Genomic DNA, 19,021 nt, shown 5'->3' with positions numbered 1-19,021 from the left:
CGGCCGGGGCGAGGGCGGCTCGCGGCCCGCCCGACTCGGGGGGAAAGGCGGGAGCGCGGCGGCGGCCCCGGCTCAGGACGGGGGTCCCCGTGTGGCGGCAAGGCCGGGGCCATCCCCCACCCGCTGGCGGCTGCCGGTAACTTTCGAGTGACTTCCAAAAATAGTGGCAGGCGGGCGGCCCCCTCCCCCCAGGCGGGGGCTCCCGCAGCTAGCGCTCCCCTCCGAGCCGTGCCCCCGACCTCGCGCACCTTCCGCGGCTGCCTGCTGCCGGCATGCGGGGCCAGCCAGTCAGCCCGCCCCTGCCTCCCACCGTGATTTTTAATTTTTTAATTTTTTTTTTTTTTTTTTTTTTTAGTATTAAAATGGAGCACGAGGCCATTGAAACGCATCCCCGCGGAGCGTTTTCCGCGCTCCGAGTACCGCCGGGGCTAAACACGCAGCATCCCGTGTGCCCGCGGGGATGCGCGGCCGCCGAGCCCGGTTCAACCCTCCTGTCTCCCGCTCGCTCCCCCCACGCACACACAAAGCTGGCAACATGGCTACCTCCACTCTAACAAGTTCCTCGCAACTTGAGGCAGCTCGCCGCCTCGCCGATGGCGGGGAGAGGCGGCGGGCCCGGCTCGGCGCCCAGAGCGGGCGGACACCGCCAACTTTCCCCGGCGCCGGGCTCGGCGGGAGCGGCACATCCCCTCGCCCGGCCGGCACATCCCCTCTTCTCGGCACGGCGATGCGGCCGAGGTGGAAAGACTGCTAAATTGTAGGCGCAGGCCTGTGCAAAGTTTAAGCCTTAAATGCCCCGAGCTCAGAGCCCGGGGTTGCAAAATCCGTATCGGGGAGAAAAATTCTACTCACCTTCAGACAGGTCCTCTATGCACTCGAATGTGATTTCGAACTGGAAAGGATTGTAGAAAGGAGAAGGATTATCCAACACCACTACATTGTTCACCTGAACCTTTGCCATATTTTGGAAAAAAACACAAACAATAGGCAGAGCGTGTTAACGCCGCGCACTAAAGTCCTCCGTGCCGGGCTCCCGCACCGCACAAGCCCCCGCGCCGCTGCCCGAGCGAGGCTGCAGGGCGGCGACTTCCACAAACTTTTTTTTTTTTTTTTTTTTGCGCCCCCCCTTTTATTTACACCGGGAACGCTCCACACTGTTCGCCGCTTTCCCTATTTCGCTCAACTACAGCCCATTCTGCCCCTGCTCGCCGCCAGCGCCCGCCCGGATTGGCCACTCGCCGGGCGAGGGCCCTCCCTCCGCGGGCACGGCGGGCACCGGAGATGATCCGGGCGAGCTTGAGGGGCGCGCGGAACATCTGCTTCTCTGATTTCTAGGAAAAGGAATGAGAGCTTATATCTTTTCTTCTTATTTTAGTTTTTTTTTCTTATTATTTGTTTTCCTTTCTTCTGTGTGCATTAAAATGCGAGCAAGGGGAAAAATCAGGAGGAAAGATCTTATCACGCAATTAGTCGTCTCTCCATTCATCACCAAGAGGGACTCTGCCTTAATTCGAAAGCTGTTGCCTTGCAATGATTTTATTTAAAAGGAAAAAATTAAATCCTAAGATGCGACTTTATTTCAGTTGCTGGCATATAGCTTATGGGACTGTGTTTATCCTGCTTACCACAATAACTCTTATTAAAATTGATAAGGTTTAGATTCATATATAGAAGATACATCGTTTGTCAGTATATTGTATATAAAGTTATGAACCCTATGAGCTGAAGAAGAAATTAATTTCCTTTGAAAATGTTCATTGTAAACAATGTAAGACCACATCCAGCTTGGAAAGTGCCCTAAGCTGAAAGTTGAGGCTGGAAGAATAGTAGGGCAAAATACCATAACTAAATTAGAACCATGGGTAGAACAGGGACAAAACATAATCTCTTGTCCATTCAATTTAGACAAAACATTAAAGAAGCACTGTATCTCAACAAAACAAAAAACTGCTTGCAACTAGACCTCATTTTAAAGTTTTGTTTAACCTTATTTATAAAAGGGAAGATTCAGAAGTGTTTAAAAGAATCCTAAATGGGTTTTTTGTATGCTAAGATTGTGCAGTATTGTATAAACAGCAACTGTAATGCTGGCTGCTTGGGAAGAGTGAAAAACTACTCTCAGGCCAGCACTCATGATGAAATTGTTCCCAACACCTCCCAGAACAAGCACTTTTGCTGTCAGAATGCACAAAACGAGTCTAATCAAGTAGGAAGGTGCATTAAGCTTTCAGCATCCCCTAACAAGAATGAAAGCAGTGATTCACAGGCTAAACAACCTTGCCTGCGGGTCTCCATCAGGTGCGGAGGGGCACTTTCAGTTTGGGGCCATTTCAGCCCTTTGGGTTTTTGTTACGCTTTGTTTGGTGGGTTTTTATCTTCCTGTTTCTGTGCTGATTGTGCTGGGTGCTGGTGGGGTCTGGGTGCCAGGAGCACCCCCAGCTCAGGGCACTGGGCCTGGGCAGTGGTTCCAGGCTCTGAGCCCAAGCCTGCAGCCCACGGCAGTGACCTCTTGGCCGCTGGCAAGGGATATCCGTGCTGGGATTCGGCACCTTGCTGGCTGGGGAGCCCCTGAGCACAGCCAGCTTTGCTGGTGGGCACTGGGTGCCCCGGCTGGGACGGGCTGCCTGCACCACCCTGAGGGCTGCTGGAGAGGCCACCCGAGAGGGGCTGGCCGGGAACCAAGCGTGCCTGTCACAAGACCCTGCTGTCAGGAAGCCATCCCCTTCCTCTATCTGTAGAATGCTTGGGTGCCCTGAAGTGCTACGAGACAGGACATTTTGCCTGTGCAGCAGCATTGCCGGTGAGAGAGGGCCCTGTGTGCAGCAGGGGAAGCCATCCTGTGTGGTACATTTTGCCTGTGCAGCAGCATTGCCGGTGAGAGGGCCCTGTGTGCAGCCGGGGAAGCCATCCTGTGTGGCGGCAGGAGCCTGCAGCAGAGGCCATCTCATGGCTGCCATTCACAGGGGACAGCGAGGAGCAGAGTGACACTGCACTGCCAGTGACGGCCCTCACGGCTCAGGGCGAGAGCAGAAAGTGCCCATGGCTCCGGGGTGCAAGTTGTGTACCCCCACCACAGGATATTCAGAAATAAATGCATGGCCAGGCTGTCGTACTGCCTAGTACTCTGTGTTTCTGTAATTTGCTGTGTGATTGATTGCCCACGGCACTCGGCACACAGTCCAGGAAAACCAAGAAAGACTGGACACGGTGGAGCGAATTCCTTACTACAAGTTGAAGTACATATTATGTTATCAGGAAGCATTTAGTTCCAGTAACTTTTTGCTGGTCATTTGCAAACAAATAGGTACTGTGGTGGGCTGCACAGTGATGAGAAGGTCTTTGCAGCCTTGAGCCAAATGGTGAGGCAGGGGGGATTCTTGTGCAGGCTTTGCCATAGAATTCCAGGGGATTTGAGGCTGGTTGCAGCTTGTAAACTACGAGGATATTCTGAGCTGAACACTGGAATGGAAAAGAAGGGCTAAAAATAAAGAAGCAGGGAAATAGGGAATAGGATTGGAGGGAGCTGCACATACTTGCTAATGAGTGGTCGTTTCCACCATTATGCAGGAGTTTTGCCTGGCTATCCACCCAGTATTTTATCATATGTAGATTTACTGAAAAACTTTTATTTTTTTTTTTTAATTTCTTCCTTTTATTTCACCCTTGGTCATCTTTGGATTTTCATTTTTTCTTAATGCTTAGAGGAAACCAAAAACTCATAAAGAAATTTAATTTCCTTAGTTTAAGGGAAGAATTTTACTTTCTGGGGCCATGAGCTAAATGACAATTTAATTTTATTTTTTTACCCAAGCTTTGATTTGCAGCTCCAAAATTTCTGTCCATTTTAGGAGTTGATGTGGAGTCCTGAATGGGTCTGTTCCATGATTTTGCAATCTTTGCCTTTGCCCCAATTTTCAGTATGATCTGCCAGATCTAGTCTTAATACACTAATCTCTTTTGTTCATTTAACAAAGTTCTAAGACAAGTCACAGTCCAAGCATGGGAAGCTTAACAGAATCTGCTCCATAGCTCCAGGCTAGCCTACCCCAACACTAGTGGGATTGCTTGCTGGTAGCTGTGAAGTGAGTTATGTGGTAGAAGTATATGATGGAGCTTTCCTGCTGGTTTGCCCTCTGTCCATGGCTCAAGCCGCTGTGCTGGGTCCCTTTCTTTCCCTCAAGTTTACTCCTGCATTTTAGGGAAGAGACTGACTGAAGTATTTGATTCTTCAGGTTTGACAGTGACTGCTGTGAAGGAATTTGGGGAGTGGAATTTGGAAGCTGGAGCACTGGTGCTTGCAGATGGAGGCCTCTGTTGCATTGATGAGTTCAATAGTATCAAGGAACATGACAGAACCAGTATCCACGAGGCAATGGAGCAACAAACCATCAGTGTTGCAAAGGCAGGGTAAGTGGCATGTTAGCACATGTGAGAAAACAACATGAGATTTTTCTCTTGTACTTACATGTTGGAGGGATGCTGATTAAATATATCTGTTTTCTTCACTGTATGCAATAGTTTTGTTGTCATCAATATTCCTAAACTATACGAGTCAGCATTTCAAAGGACAGTGCACTGGACCAGAGGCTGCAAGCAATCAGAATAAATACATACCCTCTTCACTGCTGGGTTTTTAATCTACTGCTATAGGCCAGGGCACTTTTCTACAAAGACTTGGCATCCTTTTTCTTGCCCTTTGCTGCAAGTGGCTGTAATAATCCTATGTGAAATGAGAGGTTTTGTGACTTTTTTTGTTGCAACTCAGAGAGTGGAGCTTCATTTTTCCAAAACCACAAAATCACAGAGTCATTAAGTTTGGAAAAGACCTCAAAGATCATCAAGTCCAGCCTATGACTGATCACCACCCTGTCAACTAGACCACGGCACTAAGTGCCATGTCCGGTCAATTCTTGAACACCTTCAGGGATGGTGACTCCACCACCTCCCTGGGCAGTCACTTTTTCAGTGAAGAAATTCTTCCTGATGTCCAGCCTGGACCTCTCTCGGCACAGCTTGAGGCTGTGTCCTCCTGTCCTGTAAAATCCAGTAATATTGCTTAGTAACCAAAGCACATCAGGAGATTTCGAGGCTGCTGTATTTTCCAAGAGATTTGCAGGCTGCTGAATTTTATATGTTGGGTGTGGCATAAATATAAACTCCTGCTTACTTTAAATTCCTCCCTTTCTTTTTTCAAAGTAGTGTGTGTTCAAATCTGCTATCCCCCCACTACCCCTGCCCACCACTTGGATCTTTGAGCTCATATTTCAATTTGTCAGTAATATGCAGCTCTTATTCAGGCCCAAATTATTTCCTGGCTGGTATTTCTGAAATTTCTGCTACTCAAAAGGCACCACCCTTTCCACATTCCTTCTTGTCACCTTCCACTCAGCTCTTGCTCCAGTTGCATCTTGACTTCTCTAAGTGATCATATCCTTCCCTTATTCTGAGCATCTCCATCTTCTTCATCAGACAGCAGACAAATAATCACAGAATATTCTGAGTTGAAAGGAACCGACAAGGATCATCAGATCCAATACTTAAGTGAATGGCCTGTGTGGGGATTAAACCCACAACTTTGGTGGTTTTAGCACCATGCTCTTACAACTGAGCTAATCTCAGGGTCATGTTGCCCTCACCTGGGTAATTACCAGCCTTTGCCAGCTGGGCACAAATACTTGGGATCAATATGGTCCTGTCTCCTTAGTAAGGCAGGGACATATTTCAGCTGAGTTCCTTGTTGCAGTTGTTTAGATTTGATAGACTCAAACACAGTTTGCTAACTTGCACATAGATGCCCAGTTGCTCACTTTTAAAGACTACATATAATGAGGATTTTTTGAATAGTAACTTAGCACACATAGGTTCAGCACCTTGTTAATTTAGGTCTTATTTTGGTGCATGGGAGAATAAGTTGTTTTTTTTCCTGCTGGGTATAAGCTAGTGGAAGATCTGTGGTCCTTCCTCTCAGTTACAGAAGAACTTTGGACGTGAGGCAGCAGTTACTCGGGAGCTGACTAGAAATAGCTCACTGACAAATCAAAGTTAGAATGCTTCTGCTGCTGCCTTACCCAAAAGGAGTGCATTTGGACTACTAAAGCAAAAATAATCTCTCCCCACATCTACAAGCACATGCTAGGACATCATGGTTAAGAGTAGAAAATGGCTGTTTCAGTTAGTATGGCTGCCATCACTGCTAACTTGCGTTCATATTCTTGTTTATACACAGAAATAAAGCATACATTTATATCACATTTTATTTTGCTCTCTTAAAATGTGAATTAAGCAAAAGTGTTGCTTTCCAGCATTCAAAAGTGTTTGCATATTGTACAATCCTGCAATGTAATATTTATTTCTGAAAAGTAGTGTTGGTTTTCACTATTTAAGGATCTAGCTATATACAGAGATTATTTTGTGGCAATGTTGATTGGTGCCTTTTGGTATCCAGATCACTGTCTGTCTAGTTGCTGTTATCTGACTGAAGAATGCTGTACATGTAATAAATACTAATACAATAATTGTGTACATTATTTAGCTGTTATGGTTTTTCAAGATAAGATGTGCTCTTTATAGGATAAAACCACAAAAGTTTTTAAACACTTTGAAATCCTTTCTCCTATCCAATTTAATTCAACCATAATGTTCACCATACCTTTCTCTAGCTTGGTGTGCAAGCTTAGCACGAGGACAACTATCCTGGCAGCAACAAACCCTAAAGGCCATTATGACCCCAATGAGTCTGTCTCTGTCAACATAGCTCTTGGCAGTCCCCTGCTGAGCAGATTTGACCTGGTTTTGGTATTGTTAGATACAAAGAATGAGGAATGGGACCACATAATTTCATCCTTCATCTTGCAGAATAAAGGTAAGAGGAGTCTTTCTAAATCATAAGGTGTTTTGTTGGGTTGGGGTTTTTTGAGGGTGGGAGATTTTTGTTGGTTGGTTTCTGTTTTTGTTGCTTGTTTGTTTGGAGTTTTTTTGGTTTGTGGGGTTTTTTTTTCTTTATTTTCATCCATTGTTTAGTTTGCTATTCTTGAATCTTTCAAATGAATCAGTGTTTACATTTTTGTCATGGTGGTTTTCTGCTGTATGGTTGTTCTTCAAGTAGATGACTAATTAATTAAGAGGGGTGAGCTGAGAACCCTCTACTTTTACTCTGGGATCATTTGTAAGAGATTTCAGCCCAGGCTGCTCAGTAAGTGGATTGTTTCCATCTCACACCTTTACAGTGTTTGATCTGCAGATTCTATATGCCTTGCTGTTAATTAGAAACTTAATTCAGGCAGAACAGATCAGAGATGCATGTGCTGCAGGACTCAAAGAATGAGCAATAGCATTCCCCATGTGGAACTTTGTCCTCTGGAATGAGGGAGGGCAGTGTGATTTGATTTTGACCAGCCCCTTCCCCATCCTCATCACGGAGCATGGCTTTGATCCCCTTTACAGAAGAAGTGGTTAGAGGGAATTTCTTCAGCTAGCTTCCTTTCCTTTCCAAAATATTTCCCTACAAAAAATGTTCAGAATATGGCAGGTAGCTCTTGGCTCCAACAGAGGAGGTAAAACAGCCAGAGGAAGTGCATACATTTGTGTAGCATCTTTCATTTTAGGGAGTTCCTGAGCACTTGGCACTGCCTGTACCATCTGGTGGGCAGTGAGGCCCACAGCAGTTCTCTAGAAATTACTGGTGGCTTTACCGTGGATTTTGATAGTGGAGGGATGGGATGGTGTGTAAAATTCTGCACTGGAATTTAACCAAGGCCTTGAGGACTAGTGTACAGACAGCCAGTGTGCCCCAATAGTACAGTAATGTGTCTTTCATAGTCAACTGTCTATTTAGCAGGCGTTCTTAGGAAGAAGCTTGGTGTCTTGTTATAGAATTACTGACAAGGGTGTTGTAATGCAGGCTGCCCAAGCCAATCAGAAAAGCTCTGGAGCATGGAAAGGATGAAGACCTACTTCTGCCTTATAAAAAGCATACAGCCAAAATTGTCTGATGAGAGCAACCTGATCCTTGTTCGCTACTATCAGATGCAGCGTCAGAGTGACTGCAGGAACGCTGCCCGCACCACCATCCGCCTGCTGGAGAGCCTGATACGCCTTGCAGAAGGTAGGGCCTTGGCATTTTTATTTTTAGGCTAACAATTAACCTTTATGAAAGGAATAGAACATTATAATTATAGTGTAAGCAGAGTAGCAGCTTTTCTGTGGAAGTGGGGATAAGTGATTCTTGTATGATCTTGTTTTGTCCTCCTCATCTAAAAAGCCTCAGGGTTGGAGATTTTGAGTGTGAGAAAGGGTGTTACATTTAGACTATCAAAACCATTTTTAATTTTGATATTCTCATGTATTCAATAAATATTAAAACCTCTGGAAAAAGTCACATTCAAGAGAAAAATCTCAGAAATTATGTTTCTTTATAGGAGACAATCTCAGCATTTGCTTGGCTTCATTTGAGTCAAATATTTGCTTCTACTCTGAAATTAATATAACAAAATAAGGGTATTTTTTAAGTATTAATAATCCTAAAATTAATATCACATAAAATATAACATATTTTTTGTTTCTTGAAGTATTAGTAGTCAAGCCCATATTTTGCCATACAACTCAAAAATTTCCAACTCTGAGTTCAAGTCATATTTCATTTATAAGAAAGGACTCAAAGGAAGCAGTAAGTCTCTGCTTATTTTATTTTATAAAATGGTTTCATTTTCTAAAATGGCATATCAAATATTTTCAGGATGAATTTAAAATAATGTACTTTATTTTGTATAGCAAGCATAAATGGCAGTGTAGCACCTCCTACTTTAGATGTTTGTGTTTTGTTCTCTATTTTGAGGGAAAGACCTTCTCCATTTAAGTGAAAGACATTCCTAACTTTTCAAGATTCACATGTAGTTTTCCCATTCAGTGTTTCTTCCCTTCTTATCAGTTCATCAGACTGGGGCTTTTAGTAGGACTTTTTTCTTTCAAAGTATTATTTAGATGCTATTAACAAACCTGTCTTTCTATTGCTGAATAAGAACCGACTGTTCTTCCATGGCCAATTAGGAAAAAGGCTTCATGTGGTAGATTATTTGCATTATATCTATTTACAAAAATCACTTTTATTTTGCTGACTGATGAAAGAGAGGGAAGAAAGAAAATAAAGCTATTGTAGAGAAAAGCATTTTAAATAATACCAAATCTCTGACACAGACCAGGCAGAGAAATACATTTTTTTCTGACCTGTGATGAAAATTAGACCTTATTTTTTACTCTGTGGTGATGACATGTGCCTACGTAGATAAGGATATTTCATATTGCACTATTTGATGTGATATCCAACACTTTTCATTTTTTAACTGCAGAATTTTAAGCATCTTTATTTTGTCACTGTAACTGCAATTTGAAAATGCACCCTGTTGTTCACTAGAAAAACTAATCCTTCCGGTCTCTGTTGAAATGGACATTGAAATAAAAATCATTGTATTTATTTTTAAGTTATGCCCATACATGAATGTTTGAGGGCTGAAGAGATTTGAAGAAATATCTTGTTCCTTCTAGTAAAAATACAAAAAAAAATTGTTTTTTGACTTTGGTAACACTTGCACCCATTTATTTTTGATAGCTCATGCCCGGTTGATGTTTAGGGATACTGTGACTTTGGAAGATGCTGTAACTGTAGTGTCAGTGATGGAATCTTCTATGCAGGTAAGGTTTCTTGCAGACATTGCCATTGCTGCAATACCACATTTAAGGGATTCAGTTTTACATATAGACATGTGCCAGCTCCCTTCTTCTCTTTGGAAAGGATTCTATGGATTCATGCAAAGTAGGCAATCAGAGACTTTGACAAGTCTTTTCTAGTCCATCTTGATTGTTAAAATTCTTAAAAAGAGATTATACTGAAAAATCTGGAGTAGGATAAAGGCCTGCTACCTTTTTTAAACACTATGCAGTCTAAGTAAAGTTTTGGCATACTGTTGGCTTTGGTAGTCTACATTTTAAAGACATTTTGAGGCAGGTTTTTCTTCCGTGATGTTGTACAGTCACTCATTAATTAGGTATGAGAGAATCAAATAATTCTTTGGAGCAAGTTCAAACAGTTTCCTAGACCTACAAATTATTTTGCCATTAAATATTTTTAAACTATGTTGGTAGTAATAGTAAAACTTGGAATATTTAGAAGACAAATTTTATTCTTATAAATCTTAAAATTCCAAAACTTTGGTTGGTCTAGAAATCTTGCATTCCAATTATCACATGGATTTACGTAATGTTTCTATGCAAAAAAGCATTGAAAAAATGTGAAGGGTTAGATTTTAGTTTACTGTTATATTATTATTAGGATGTTGAAAAAGCAGCACATTTAGAATTAGTAAAATAAATGTGAATCTGAAGAAGGGGGTTTTAGTAGAAATATGGAAAATTATATAGACACACTTACTTCAGACAGAAGATTTTTAAGATAAATAAATCTTCAGGCTTTGGAGTAGGACAAAAATTACCATAAGCAGATTATCCAAAGTTTTATGCATGGGGTTTTTAGCACATCTGAAATGTTTGGGTTTGGCTCTCTCAGAGACGATGTACTCAGCTACTCAGCTGGCTGGCCTGATCCAAAATGGCATTTCCTATGTTCCTGTGTAGGTTGATTTAAATAGTTTCAAATAAAAACAGTTTTACAGAGCACCTATTAGTTCAATAGGCCTGAAAGGCCTTTGTGGAAGTAGATATGCTCCTTTTTTTGGAGTCAAAGCTCTTCAGAAGGTAGAGCACTTGTGGTCTCCCTTGTCCTTTCAGTGAGGGTTGAGAGACTAATTGCAGTTTGTGCCACAGATAATCTATTGCACAACGTTGCAAATGGAATTTATCTCAAAATTACTACAGGGCCTGACCTTATTAAGTAGGAAAATTATTTCACTGTCTGCTGCACTTCATCTTGCACTGTTTTGAAGAACTCAGCTCTGCAATGACAGCACTGCATCAAAGTTAAAATATGAAGCTGTTGAAACTGCAGAAGATACCACATTACTCTTCATTAGCTGTAATTAAACCTGTAATTAACTGGATGGAAAATTGATTGGACGATGGTTTCAAATTAATATGGTTTTGAATATAAGAATTCTGAAATACTGATTTTTTTTTCTTTTTGTAACATCAAAAAGTTAAACCTATGTATATAATAATAATAATAATAATAATAATAATAATAATAATAACAAATGTATCCCCTGTGTGTCTCTCTCTACCTGATCAGCACAAGTAAATGTAAAAGAATTGTATTAACTGTGGGTCACCATTTCATTTTTATACTGTCCTGCACTCAAGGGCTGCAGGTTGACCTGGCCAGGGTCAACCCACTACATTGTGTAACAAGTTTTTGTCTAATAAGAGTCAGTGAGAAGTTTGCCTGACTTATGACTGCAGAAGATTACCTGGGGGTACTTGGTATGCTTGCCATCTTTGTTCCACTCTCAGCTTCGTATGAGCAAGTAGGCAAACATGTTCGTTTTTGCTAGGAAAATGCAAATTTGAGCTTTGCTATTTAAGGTCAGATTTTACTTTCCTCCTGATAAGTATAAATAATCACTCAAGTAGTTTATTTTTGAAGGAAGTGGTTTATTTGTTTTATTAAAAAAAGATAGAAATAGTATGCAAAAGTTTATTTTCAGAAACAGATTCCTTCTCTAGAAAAAAAAAAAAAACCACAACATTTTGTACAGATACATCCTGTGTTTGCTGATTAATTGTCAGTCTCTAGAATGAAGTTGTAAATGGGGAAGTGCCAGTATTATTCTGGAAGGACTGGCTGCCACCTTTTAGCTCAGCAAACTCCCTCTTTGATGCTGTCTTTGCAACTTCTACAATAAGTCATGTTCCTGCCAGTATAAAATTGAAGTTCACAGTTCTTCTGTGACTGGGTATTCCTTGTGACCTCTGTTGGGAAGGAAGAATATCACATTTTCATCATCAACCAACTTCACTGTAGTTTTTGTTTTGTTTGGCCCTCTACTTCACCTTTATATTTCTCTTTCCTATTTTGTTTTTGTGAGCATGTTCCAACCCCCCTGGCTTGATCTTTTCTTTGCATCATTTTCTCTTGCTAGCATCATCTCCCTCCTTCTCTTGGTCATGTTTGCATCCTTGGTTTATTCTCTTTCCAATCCCTCTCCTTTTACTCCTTTTTATAATTTGTCTTTCCATCCCTAAGCATTTTACACCTTTCCTTTCCACTAACTTTTCCTGTAATACTTTCTCTGTTTAAGATCCTCTGCCCTCAGTTTGCAGTGGTTTTGTCATATGGTTTCCTTCCCCTACTCAAAATGATATCTCAGAATCTCAGAGGGGCAGGTATCTCAGAGACATGAGCTGCAGCACAGGAATTGAGCTTCACAAATGTCTTAAATTCACTTAGAATTTCACATGCACACAGAGTATTTAAAAGAAACTCCTTGTGATGGCCAAGCCAAGGACTGAAATGCCAGTGAAGGCAAGACATTATTGTAGCCCATGGCTGTATATCTCAGGATATACAACCACATAGTCCTCTTTTTTTTTTCTGGGTCCTTAGGTCACATGTTGACAGTACTCAGCCTGAAAGCAACTATCTTTTGTCAGCATTTTGCTCAATATTTTGTTTATTACCTGCTGTTGTAAAGGTAATATTCTCAATTCTTAACGTATTTTTCTTGGAATTCATCTCCAGTGGCCTTGAATATTTCAGAAATACCGATTCACCTATCTTAACACAGTCCTTGCGAAGCTATGAGATGGTGCTACTCGTCTGATCTGGAGCTGAATTATGTACAGTCCAGAAGAAATTGTCCACTAGATCATACCCCTGAGAGACCCAGTTTCAGAGTAGTAGCACTTTGAGTGTTTGAGCACATTTCCTGTTGTCCATAATTTCCTTCTGTGCACATACCACGTCAGGATCTCACTTAGAGATTTCTTTCTTTTCGTGGCTCTTTCTGAATCACAAGAACTGGAACCATCAGAATCTGGTCCTCCTTGTCTGCTTTTTATTGTTCTAACCAAGAGCCTGAGTCCCTGCCTCATTCCCTATGAACCTTCCTGAAGAAAATGCAGCAGGTGGATTCTGCTTTAGCCTTTTCCATGCCAAGAGACTAGTGCTTCTATGTGGAACAAATGTATCATGTTTCTGAAGTGATGGCTGAAAAAAACCCCCAAGTGGTAACTTCAGTGGGATGCATTAAAGGTTGCATGGACAGCCTTAATTTTAGCATGCTGTAGTTTTAGAGAGCTTTAATTAGCCACAGAGTAATGGTTTTCAGTGTAATTTTTTTAATGTAATATTTTAACATTGCAAAATGGAAGAACTGGAAATTACCACAATTGAAGATGTGTAATCCATGTGATGCCATAGGTAGCAATTTCTGGATCTAGAGACTTCAGTGACTTTTATTGTTGTGCCCATGGCACTTGATACACATCTTGTTCATTAGTTGTACTGAGCTTTCTACATTAGACAGGAATGGTCAGTCTTAACTAATCTGTGGCAAAATATAGGGTTTGTGGGGTGAGGTGTTTTTTTCCAAAGAACAATTAACTACAGAGCTATTCTAGATTATTTGTTGTGGAACAAATCACTGTGCAGATGCTCTGTTCCCAATAAAAACGAACTTCATTTTTACAAGGTACAGCAAAAATTGTCCCACATTAAAATCACTTACAATTCACTGGAATTATTCACAAGTAGTAAGTTATTCTTAAAATGCTATTCAGAAATATTTCTGCCCAATAATTTACCCTGTGTTGATAAGTCTTAATATCCAGGTCTTTTCCTTTAAGAAATTAGGCAAAGCTAATGAAAACTTCTAGCAGTCAAAACTTCTTCAGATAAAAAAATCCTCACATGAGCACAATTTTCACAACATATTTGGAAAAGATCTTCATTCTTACTTTTAATTTTCAGTCATGATATTCTCAAGCTTTAGGTGGACGTCCCATTCCGTATTTCAATAAAAATAAACAAGTATGAGTTAACTGCAGTCTTGATCATGTAATTGCTTTATGTTTATGAGCAATTTTGACCATGTGAGCAGATCTAATAGAATTATTTGTATAGATACAGTTAGAAAATATTTGCTGCCTTAAGCTTTAAAATATCTAAGAGAGAATAACATGTCTCTCTTGTTTAAATTTGGTGCTTAATAATAAAGGTAGTTTCCTATTTTTATTTTTTTTTATCTCCTTGGTGCCATAGGGGGGTGCACTTCTTGGAGGCATCAATGCCTTACACACTTCATTTCCAGAAAATCCAATGGAGCAATACCGAACGCAGTGTGAAATCATATTGGAGCGGCTGGAGCTGAAAGATCTTCTGCACAAAGAGCTACAAAGACTTGACAGGTTGTAATACACAAAATAACAAACTAATGCAGAAGGGAAACAGAATTTGTTTCACAATAATATCTACAAGGGACTCCTTCTTTAGAGGACATGGATAATCAGGGAGATTGTTTTAAAGTAGCACTCAGAGATTGTCACAAGATCACTTTTACCTCTGGGTTATAGAATTTACAAATATTTTAATGAGTTCCCAACTCATATCTTAATATTATACTCATAAGTTTCAAAAGTGCTTCTTAGAGTCAAAATACTAGGTTCTGTAGCTGAGCAAATAATTTTATATAACTTTTTGCTACTTGTTTGGTAAAATACAGCAGATTTGCTTCATGATTTTTTAAGCCACCTTTTGTATTGGGCTTGTCAGGATCCTTCTCTTTCTGTTAATAGAAAATGTAAGCCTGAATCAAAGTTCTGTTCTTTTGGGTGATTTTTCTTTTTTACATGCTGGAATTTTCACTGTTACATCTCTAGTTTTCAGCTCACTGCAATAACCTTTGGGAAAGATATTTGTTGTTATTAAAAGGAAACTTTTAATGAAAACTTTTAGCTTTTAACCTGAGAAAAAAACCCTAGAATTGGAAGGAAATAAAACTACAAAAAAAACAAAAAACAAACAAACAAACAAAAAAACCCAACCCCCCCCCCAAAAAAAAAAAAAAAAACAAAAAAAAAAAAAAAAAAAAAAAAAAAAAAAAAAAAACAAAAAAAACCAAAAAAAAAAAAACCCAAACCCCCCCCAAAAAAAAAAAAAAAAAAAAAAAAAAAAAAAAAAAAACCAAACAAACAAAAAAACACTAAAAACCCAAAAAACTAACAAACAAAAACTCCCCACATTTTCTTCCTGAAATGAGATTAGGCTTTAAAGAAACTTGTTTTTTCTTACCATTAAAGGAAGATAAAATATTAATTTTGTTGAAATTAATGGAAACAGCTGGCAGAATTCACTTTTCCGTTGAATATTTTTGAAACTTATTTTGTAACTTATAGTAATGATATGTTAACCACAGAGTCAACAGAAACAGATGAAAGTGAGATATCTTCAACAGACATACAAAAGCTAGTTTTAAAACAGAGGTAATTCATAGGGGTCATAGAAATGCAGGATGGGATGGGAGATCAAATACAAAGAGAGGATCAAGGCTGCGTTTGACCCTCCTGGCAGGAGCTCACATTATCTGCTCTGAAGCCTTCTAATGATGAGGATTTTGTGTTGCCATTCTGTAGTCTCTTCCATGATTGCTCCACCCAATGCCCATAAAGGTTTTCCCAATATCCCACCAAATGGCCTCTGCTGCAAATTAAGCTGATTTCCTCTTCCCTCTCTTAAGCAGCCTAGGGAATGTTAAATGCATGTCCTCTTTAAAACAAACTATCCTCTATTGCAAGACTTGTTCCATGCATTCCCCCTAAACTGTATTTCAATAAAACAAGCATGTATCATATATCTCATCCCTTCCTGATGAGTCATATAATTTCTGCCACCTTCCATTTAAAAATTTAAGAATATACATGTTAGTAAACAATTACAGTAATTATTCTAAACATGTCTATACATGTCTGTATAGTGTTGTATCTCTCTTAGAGCAGAGAAGCTGTTTAGCAAAAACCAGATTGCTGTCTGCCTTGGAAAATACATGTTTAGGTACAATAGACAGAACATCAGCTATTCTGAGATTGGAGGGAACTCTCACTCAAGCACCTCTAGTTTTGGAGGGCCCTGATAATACTGTTAGCCAAAGACAGTGGTAATTAAGATTTGTAAGTGATTTGAGATGCTTTCATTCTATCATGTTTTTGACGTGTTGAGAGTAGCGATTGTGAGGGAAATCCAAAAACAACCACTGTTCCACGTAATACCCAGGTTTTCTACTCCAGTAACTCATGTGAGACTTTACCTGTCTCAGGATAAGATTTAATTAGGTTCCTGTTCTAGAAGGTAGACTTACAGAATGTGTGAAACCTGTATGGGATTCTAGCAATGATTGTAAGTAGTGCAAAGCTATTTGTTTCATTTTTATTTTTTTCTGTTTGGTTTCCCAAGGAAATGCAGTTTAGGTGGTTGCTTTCTCTTTCCATCTGCCTGCCTTCTATTGGGGACACTAAATTCTGCCACTTACTGTCAAAGGTGCTGAAAGATCACAGACTGCAATACCAGCTTTCAGAGCTGTATGTGAAACTTAATAATGTACTTTCGTGACCTACATTATTTGTAGCTTTCCACCAGTCATGCATATTACGTATCACTAATGCAATGAGGAAAGAAAAAGGAAGAAAATTTATTTACTATTGTGTTTTTTTCCAATGTGTAGATTGCAAATGGAAAATTCATGCCAGCAGCATCCTGAAGAAACAAATTCCAATCCTACCATAAGGTGCTCAAATGAGGATGCCTTTGGGCAGTCAAAGCAAAGGTCTCAGTCAGAACCTTCAAATCAAGACGGGGATAACTCTGGGCCACAGACACCTTTGCTTGAAGGCAGCTGTGAAGAGAATATTCATCTAGAACCTTTGTGCAACCCAGCACATGGTAATGACAAAAATGCAAGCAGCCTGGCATGGTTTGACAGCATGGAAGAGAGCAGCATTGATGCTGAAGAAAATTCTCAGAGGAAGTCTCATGTGCCCAAGATATCTCCAAATAATTTGGCTTCAAAAACTTCAGGTTCTGAAGACAGCTCTGCTTCAATACCAAGGAAGCAAAATGGAATAAGAGAGTCACCAGCAGCTGTGGATCTGCATGCTCCTCTGAAACAAAAGGACAACGTTTCCAAGTTAAGGAGGAAAAGGACTGAAGAACGCAACTATTCTTCTTCAGATGACAATATTGCAGACCCAGCACCAAGTGCTAGTGTGCAGGATTCAGTTATTAGACAACATGCTTCTAGAAGCTGGAAGAGGCTGCACAGGGAGAAGTCATATGGATTCTTTACAAGTACACAGGACCCCGAGGCAAAGGCCCTTCCTTCAGTATTACCTGCCTCTGGTCTGCCAGATCTCTCAAGTGATGCAGATTCTGTGCTAGGAGAAGAGAACAGCATAGCAGTAGCAGCAAAAAGTACAGCAGTTTCCATAAGAAAAAGAAGTAAAGATCAAGTAGTGAAGGAAACAAAGGTAGTCAGTTCCCATGAGCAAGGAAGTGAAAGTCCCCCAGCTGCTAAACTAGCTAAATTTTCTTTCAGACCAAGGACAAAGCTTGGTCATTCTCCAGAGAAGACAAATGAAGAATTTTCTCATTTTCCAAGTGAAACTATTTTTAAGCCAGGAGAGCAGCTCCAGGGAGAGCAGCTTCCAGAAGAATGCTGCCCACCTGAGAAAAGCAAGATGACATTGACTCGCTTAGGAAAATGTGGTTTGGAAAAAAGATCAATTGATAATAAAGGGGAAGAAGAGCAGCAGAGTCGGGCCTTAGGGAAAGAGATCAGAGAAATTGAAGCAATGCGCTCTGATGTCAGTTTTGGTGCTGTGTCACCTCCACCCACTGAGAAGAAAAGGGAGGCAGAGGAAAAACTGGGTGGTCCAAGCACCGGGAAGGTGCGCTCCAGCACATTAGCTAAGCTGTCCACATTCTCCTTTGTATCACGTCCTGAGGCAAAATCAGAAACCTCACCTGCCATTAAGAATGTCACCAGCAAGGAAGGCCACAGCCCATCGCTGCAGGTGCACGTGAGCAATCCTAGCAAAAGGAGGAGTTTTGCATTTGGAAATTCTAGTACAGCCAGCGTGGTCACAAAAACATCACTGTTCTCCATAGCAGAGCTGGATGATGCTACATTAGATTTTGATTGGGATAAAGAGGTTAGGAAAAATCCAAGCACGTAAAATTTCTATGCTCCCAGTTATTTAACATGCAGTTCTTAATCTTCACCCTTCTATCATTTGTATCCATGGTTTTCAAAACATTTCAGAGAATCATCCTGGACCTGTGAACATCTTTCTTTAAGGGCTATATACTTTACAGAAACAAGAACTGCTTGTGCTGCAGGCCTGATTTGGATTTTAGTTTTCTAAACTCTTGCCTGTTTATCTCAGTTCATTGTTTTGATTGAACTGATGAACCCTAAAGACTTGAATAGCTATGTTGGTGTGTTCAGAGTGAATGATCTTGCAGAAAAACACTCTTAATTGACTTTGTCCTTTATTTCATGTAACACTCAGAACTACACATTATTCAGCTTGTCCTTCCAAGTGACTGCCACTTAGAGAAATGATGGCGCTCAAGCTATGTCATTATATTTTGTTCATCTGTATGTGCAATTTGTCTCAGCATAGTTACCAATATTGTGATCTATCATCATGCTATGGTAAATGTTTCTGTATTATGAATATCATGACAACTTTGCTTCATCTTTGATTTGTCACACAGCTGATGTTGAAAACACAGATTGAGAGCTTTTTGTTTCTGTTTTTTACCTTTGGTTTTAAATACACTGGTTCAGATATCTGTGTCTGTATTCTGGGTTATTTTATCAAAGTCCAACTCTGTAATAAACACACTGTTCCCCTCTGCAGAGACAATGAATTTCAGGTGATTGAATGGGAGTTGTCAGTAACCAGGGTAACTTTAATGCAGGCATTAAGCCCTGGAAGATAAACTACACTTCAAACCTAGCAGCACAGTGAAGAGCTTCCCTAGTGTAGCTGAGTTCTGAGTCAGATAATGTTTACTTGG

At 40.5% G+C, this 19,021-nt stretch overlaps 2 protein-coding genes across 2 annotated transcripts in view; one reads left to right on the top strand and one right to left on the bottom strand.

The window, feature by feature from the left end:
- ASF1A (anti-silencing function 1A histone chaperone) overlaps positions 1–1,289 on the bottom strand; it is a 10,952-nt gene extending 9,663 nt beyond the window's left edge. Inside the window, exon 1 of the mRNA XM_041423785.1 lies at positions 853–1,289. Coding sequence (XP_041279719.1) covers positions 853–961 — 109 coding nt within the window. The 5' untranslated portion in view covers positions 962–1,289. The remainder of the gene's footprint in view (positions 1–852) is intronic.
- Positions 1–18,754, top strand: part of MCM9 (minichromosome maintenance 9 homologous recombination repair factor) — a 48,591-nt gene extending 29,837 nt beyond the window's left edge. Inside the window, exons 8-13 of the mRNA XM_041423783.1 lie at positions 4,233–4,407; positions 6,660–6,862; positions 7,901–8,104; positions 9,605–9,687; positions 14,207–14,352; positions 16,662–18,754. Coding sequence (XP_041279717.1) covers positions 4,233–4,407; positions 6,660–6,862; positions 7,901–8,104; positions 9,605–9,687; positions 14,207–14,352; positions 16,662–18,171 — 2,321 coding nt within the window. The 3' untranslated portion in view covers positions 18,172–18,754. The remainder of the gene's footprint in view (positions 1–4,232; positions 4,408–6,659; positions 6,863–7,900; positions 8,105–9,604; positions 9,688–14,206; positions 14,353–16,661) is intronic.
- Positions 18,755–19,021: the final 267 nt, after the last annotated feature.

This window comes from Onychostruthus taczanowskii, unplaced genomic scaffold, assembly GCF_017590055.1.
Source record: "Onychostruthus taczanowskii isolate IOZ18803 unplaced genomic scaffold, ASM1759005v1 scaffold8, whole genome shotgun sequence".
Taxonomy (NCBI): Eukaryota; Metazoa; Chordata; class Aves; order Passeriformes; family Passeridae; genus Onychostruthus; species Onychostruthus taczanowskii.
Note: the sequence above shows the minus strand (reverse complement) of the source record. Positions and strands in the feature narration are given on the sequence as shown.